Consider the following 6823-nt stretch of genomic DNA (forward strand, 5'->3'; position numbering starts at 1 on the left):
ACATGAGGAAACATTAAAGTTCTCAGCATTTGAAGGCACTGTTTTTGTTCCAGTTTATRAAGCATATTTGCCCTGGCCTCTGCCCCATTTGTACACACAGCATATGGGATTGTGCTTACCCAGTTCCCTCCTTTCTGAGACATCTCTCAAGGTCTTGAACTGCAACAGGCTGAAGCCTGTTGCCCTGTATTTACATATAGCTCTGAAGGAAGCACGGGTTTTTTTTTTTTTTTTTTTTTTTGGCTTTTGACACCCATTCCCACTTGAGTCATTCAGGCAATTTGTTGTTGTAACTAGGTCAAAGCAAATCCCCTTTTGTGGTCCCACTCTGCATCTGATGAATGATCTGCTCCAGGGTGGGTTTTTTTTTTTTTTTTTTAACATCTACAAAAGAATTCTCAGAGTAGAGAGAACCCGGTGCTTCCAGAAGGAGAAAAGGGGGCCTGCCAAGATAAGCACACGGCACAAGACTCAGCGGTTTGTCATACATTGTTCTTAACAGGCTGAGTTTTTCATTTTTTCTTCTTTTTTTTCCTGGTAGTGCTTTTACTCCCACAAAGGAAAGTCTTATTTTATGCAAAGGGCAAGAACAGGCCAATGAATGAGTTGACTGCAGTGCATTGAACTTAAGCARCACATGGGCCTGAATCTGACCTATGGCAGAGAGATAGATTTCTTCCCTAAATCACGGGGGAATGATCCCTCTGCCCTGAGCAAGGAACACTTCCTCAATGGCCCCCAAGACATGACCTTTTTGACACTTGGACTTTGTTTTAGCACTTGAAATTTATTCTCAAATGATGGCTCAACATCAAAAAGCCAAGATTGCCCCAGATAAACACATAAACAGGCAGATGCTAGCTTGAGTGGTATGGAGAGAATCYAGTCCAGCCTGTGAAAACTAGGCTGCCAGTTCTGCATAATTTTATTGCTTATCTACTGCCTGTCAGTTTGACATTATAAAATACATTGGGAGACACACCCAGCTTGGGAGGTGAACAAGCTTTGGAAAATCACAGGTTGGCATTCTTGYTCAGATGCAGCTCAGGCTGTATCTAGGGGAGCTGCAGCTTTAACAGCTGTGTGTCAACAAATCAAGGTAAAGCTAGTATCTACCAGTATCTTTCACTGGTAGGATGATGGTCTCCATTTGACAGCCACACAAAAGCTGTGTTTTAGCTGGGGCAGAGTCAGTTGGGCAGTTCCGAGCATGGCCTTTGGAAGGCTTGCACAAAGGCTGAGAAGTTCCCCAGAAGCAGAGCTTGAGCASTGCTCAGGTGCAGCTCTGAGCACTGCAGTTCACGGGAATTACTACCAAGGGACATCTCCACTTGCCAGAGCTGTGGGGTAACCAAAGAATGAGAGAATAGAAGTCCAAGCAGATTCTCAGTTATTTCATTGTATAAGCTGATGAAACAAATGCTACATTGACATTAGAAAGAAACCCAACTAGTGGTTAGAAGAGAAAACAATTCTGCATCACGGCAAACATGCCTTCAGTCTGAAAGTGTTATCRGTAGCTTTAAAATATTACTTAAAAACAAAACAAAAGGCAAAACAAAAAACATTTTTCTTTCTTAAAACAGCAACCATTTAAAAAGATGTTCCAAAAGATTCTTCTCTCATCAGACTGGAGGGCAGACCTAACCAAGCTATTAAAACCCCACTGAACAGATTATATTTATTTCAAATACATGGGGTATGCAGTGAGGAGGGAAGGACAAAACAAAGCAAACACACATTAAGCTAGATAKAGTCCAGAGCAGCTAGTTTAGTCTTGTTCTTTGCAATGTCTCRTTTCCTACTTAGTACTTTAGCCAGAACTTTAAACTTCCCTATGACATTTATCCACTAGCCTGTCCCCCACCCTCACCTCCAGCTAAGCAGAAAACACTGGCTCTTCTCAACTGATAAACACAAATTTCTTTTTCTCGTGTTATGACTCCATGCTAAATGATGAATGTCATAGCTCCCTTTTTGGATACTGCCACAAATATTTGAACAGTGTCTCTTCTGAAATTTCAGACTAAATGGGAGGGAAATGATTACTAGGGGTGCACCTTTGGTGTTGGGGACATACGCACAGAACATTAATGCTATAAAAGGGCCATGTATTCTGACTACCATCAACTTTACTTGTATTTTTCCATTTGTTAAGGCCAGATACTATGTCTTTAGAGCTGAGGAAAACTGAGAGGAACTCCATGATTGTTCTTGGACAAAATACGAAGAATGAAAACATATGGCCTTTCTGATAACCCAAATCAAAGGGAACAAGGTAAAATAATTAACAAATGAGGTTCTGCTTGTCTTCTGTTTGTTTTTGCCTACCCTGAGGAGTGACATAATCTTCTTCCTTCATCCAGATGTACTCCAACACACAAAGAGTGGAATAGATCAGATTTTGATGTTCAAGCTCTATGGGCTTTTGGCAGCCAAAGCTTGGCCCATACACTTTCTAATACCCTCCCCCACTTATTTTTTTTTTTTTTTTTTTTAATTCAGTAACTTTAGGGCCTCTGATCAAGGCTTTACCACACAAAACATTTGCATTGCACTCTGGAAATGCAACAGAAAATTGTTATCTGGGGCCTTAATCAAAAGACTTTTATTGATAAGGCAACCGTACATCTTGGAAATGAACAATATGCCACTAATCAAAGTTAAAAAATACCCACACAGATTAGTCTACTACAGTAAAAACTCAGGCTGCTAATTAAGCATAAAGAAGCACTTTCTAATGTCTTTTCTGTATTTTCTTGTTTCAGAAAGGAAAGAGCAGGAGCACCAGTGGACACAAATGAAGATGCCAGGGTTACTTTGTGCAAGCTGCATCCTACAGCAGTTGACATGGCAACTCTGGTTTGATGTTGAAAGAGAAGAGCAAGAGCAGTGAGGTGAAGAGAGGTTTGTGGAAGGACATGTACTTGACTATGCACAGCTTCACTCCCAACTCAGAAGTATACTTACAGAAATCAAGACACATGAAAACTCTGGTCAGCATTTCAGCAACATAGCCAATAGGGCCTCTTCAATAAGATCTGGCAACTCTTTCTCTGCTCCGGATTGGGGCCTGAACAACCTGAAGTACTGAAGCTTTTAAGTTATGGAGTTTTGGAGATTTAAGCTTATTTCAGATGGAGAAGACTTATAGGAGACAACAGTGCCAGGAGAAGTGCTAGAAGGGTAGCAACACTTGATGGGGCAAATTGCTTCCTCCCTCAGGAGGTTTGAGGTACAGTCTCTGYTCACACCTACAGCAGCTCCTGTCCTTAGAGCTGCACCAGCCAGCAGTGCAGACCGGGGGGCATCCAACAGAAAAAAAATAAGTCTGTGAAGCAAAGACCTCCTGAGAGGCCATTCCTAAATCCACCCTTTGCTTCTAATTCTGCAAGGCTGCTTCTTWTGTGAAGGTCCCTTAACTTTAGTACTGCCCTGTGCAAAAACAGGCTTCAGGGAAGACTCATTGCAGCAAGCACTGCAGGGGCACTGTGGGTCTTCTGAGACACCTGAGGGTTCATCAGAGACTCTCTCCAGCTCTGACAGGCTGCTCTTCTAGTCTTTCAGAGGACCAAGCTTCAATTCCCATTTTTAAGTYAGAGGCTAAGGAACCCYRGGAGGCTGCCWTGGCCACAGGATGKTGTGTGCTGGACCTGCACTCCCTCTGCTGGGAGCGGGCCTGGGGGAGAGCAGGGCTCCAGGACTCAGACAAGGAGGCCTTACAACACTCAGGCTGTTTGGTGACTACCTTCTTGCCCTGTGTTCACTACTTTCAGACTCAGGCCAGAGGCAACATGTGCAGATAACAGAGRTCCYATGATTGCTCTGGTCTCTGCACACYASCTGTTATTGGTACTAGCTTTCAGGCACATAGGGTAGGAATTTAGATAAGTCAGCTCTGCCTCTTGTTATAAGCCTATTCTACTCATTAAACTATGATTTAATTGTAAAATAAGTTGAGTAACTTCAGTTGAGAACCCCCACTGATCCTACATGCTTGGACACTGAGGCTTGAGAAGCCAGCAGAATCAGGCATGAACAAGAGCTGCCTCACTTGTGCTCACCCAGCTCAGCCCCTGAAGTCCACTGACCAGGAAAACAGGACCTGAGATTCAGAATATCCCAGTTCCAGGATCTGAGTTCCAGTAGCAAGCAACACAATGAAGTGAAAGAGTTACTCCTGGTTTGAACAACAGCCCMCACAGGCAGCATGGCTGTAGTTCATGGGGTGACCAGAGGCAGCCCAGGCCCCTTTTCCCAGTGCTCAGAGCACTTTTGGGAAACTTCAGCAGGGCTGTTGTTAACATCTCAAAAAAGTTTGTGCTGGCTCAGAGTTAGCAGCCTGAAGGAGGTGTTGTCTTCAGTGTTTCAGTTGAGTTTTAGCTGCTGTAGGATTCAGACATTCACTGTCTACCTTGCTAGCTTCACTCAAAGCTAGAGATATCTCTAACTTGATTATTCTGTGAATAGTCAACATATCTCCATAAATACAAGGGGCTGAAATCCTACATTATCTTACACCCTCCATCATCCCTGCAGCTTTGAGACTGTAAGGAATGTGAATCTGTGTAGAACTGGACTGAAGTATTTTAAAGACTAGCATCATAAACTGATATTTTTGTAACTATATTTGTCTTACAGATTTTTAAACTAGAATGAAATAGCTTTTTTACTACAGCATAATATGAAATATATTCATGTATTTCCAGAAATATATTTAACATGTAACATATTGTATAGTTCTCTACTCCAGGATGCATTGTAATACAAGCATAAAATTTAATAAAAAGCATTACTATTATGAAATAAATTTGTTGCAGGTGTTAATAGACACCAAGGCTGGAAAATGTAAATGGCTACACACATCTCAAGGCTTCAGGTGAGTACAACTGGTCAAGAAAAAAAACCTTTACCTTTGGTTACCATTAGTTCTACAAAGCAGATGTGCTCTTCAGAGACTGCCACTGATCTCACAGAAACTCAGAGGAAGAGAGGAGCCTTTGGAGAGGTCACGGATAGTGCCTGACAGCAGCACTTGGTGTGGGACAGCTCTGATCCTGGAACCCGACTGCAAAGCAGGCAGACACTAACAGCCAACACTGGGAAAGGGTGAAGGGTGCACAAACAYRCAGAATTAAGAGGAATTTCCAAAAGTCTGCATTCATTAGCAGAGCTGCACCACAGCCCTTTCTACCAGAGGCCAAGGCAGAGACCCAACATTTGCGTGACTGATTTGGCAGCTGCTCACAGGGCAGGACACCTACTGCCACCACCTCTCTCCTAGGGAGAGCATCCCTGAGGCCAAGCCCATACACTCTGTCACCCCTGAACAGGGAGCTAGCGGCGCTCACATGGCACAACACTCCCACTCAGAACTACAACTCGCAGAGGAAGCCAGCAAGAGCCACCTAAATGGGACAAGAGGCCTCGGAGGAAGGCCAGGGCTTGGCCTGGGAACAAAAGCAGGGGGAAAAAAGAGCAGTTTGCAGGAGGCAGGACCACGGTGCAGAGAGGTAGCTAAGGGCACTAGCACAGCCTGATGGAGTCAGGGAAAGAGACAGGCTGGAGGAATGGGGAAAGCCAGCCCAGGAAGAAACCTCTGGGTTACATGCCTTTGCCCGAGACAGGGCTTCACAGGGGCAACTCAGCCCCCAGCTTTGCTCATGCCCTTCCCCTCCTACTAGGTACCACAGAGGTATCCCTTAAATACATTTGTCTGCCCATACAAGGTAAAAGAGAATTCTTTTTGCCTCCTTGCTGCCCCCATTCCAACTTGTACTCAGTTTCAAGCAATCATACATGTCCTGCACTCTTCAGGGCAGGAGAAGCAGCTTCACATACAGCACCACGAGGCAGCCCCAGCTGCAGAAAGCTCTACCATGCATTCAAAGGCTGCTTCCCTTTCAGGGAAACCCTGGGACACGTGCAGTGCCCACCAGCAACATCTCAGCTTCCCCWGGCAGCCACATCCCAGCACTGCATCTCCCAGGTATGAGAGATCAGACCATGGGCTTCAGTTAGTTTTGAAAGTGGCTGCAAATGCAGCAGGAGGAATAGAGAGGAAGACTGATGGAGGCAGCTTCGCCTCCCAACCCCCCAGCACCTCTCCTGTTTCACACCGCAGCTTCCCAGCAGAGCGGGCAACAGCAAGGGCCCCCAATAGAGAGCAGCAGATCCTCACTAACCTCAGAGCAGGCCAAGTAAGWCCACAAGACAGTATTGGGAAATCAGTCTCACCTGCCAGGGTTGTGTTTTCTGGCTGCCACAGACAAGGGCCTAGAGGCAGAGCCCTGGAACACACTCCTGCTGCCCCTCAGGTGCTCCAGGTCAGGTGGAAGGATCCCCAGGGCCAAGCYAGGTTTAAGAGCCACTTTATTGGAGTGCATGGGTTTCTTCACACATTACAGGGGCCTTCCTCTGCCACAGCACAGCAGCCACAAGCAGCGCACACAGGACGGCGCCAGCAGCCACCGCAGCAACACCCAGAGCCCAGGGCGCTGCCGCGAGCACCGCCGCTCCTGCRGGAGCGAGAGGCCTGTCAGGGACCCCGGCCCCGAGGCACAGGAGCACCCGAGGTTCTCCTTCCATAGAGGAGCCTCTGGGGCCAGCCTGGGCAAGGCAGGCCCGCACACTTACCAAGGCCATCCATGGCAGTCCCCCCTCTCAGCCGATCCTGGAGGAGAATCACAGGGCCCTTGCTGGTGACATGGGAGGCTCCCTCCTGCAGGCCACCTTCAGCACTCCTCCTGCCCCCTACACAACAGCAGCAGTCTCAGGCCATGGCATGTGTGGCCTCAAACACTGTGTTGGGCAGAGACACCCC

The 6823-nt window shown here is 46.3% G+C and overlaps 1 protein-coding gene across 1 annotated transcript in view; it reads left to right on the forward strand.

Moving 5' to 3' along the window:
• LOC112951785 overlaps window positions 1–3506 on the forward strand; it is a 30746-nt gene extending 27240 nt beyond the window's left edge. Inside the window, exons 8-9 of the mRNA XM_026044548.1 lie at window positions 2159–2278; window positions 2769–3506. Of these exons, the coding sequence (XP_025900333.1) occupies window positions 2159–2255 (97 nt within the window). The 3' untranslated portion in view covers window positions 2256–2278; window positions 2769–3506. The remainder of the gene's footprint in view (window positions 1–2158; window positions 2279–2768) is intronic.
• Window positions 3507–6823: the final 3317 nt, after the last annotated feature.

Source organism: Nothoprocta perdicaria, unplaced genomic scaffold (genome assembly GCF_003342845.1).
Source record: "Nothoprocta perdicaria isolate Ctin4 unplaced genomic scaffold, notPer1 scaffold_105, whole genome shotgun sequence".
NCBI classification, from domain to species: Eukaryota; Metazoa; Chordata; class Aves; order Tinamiformes; family Tinamidae; genus Nothoprocta; species Nothoprocta perdicaria.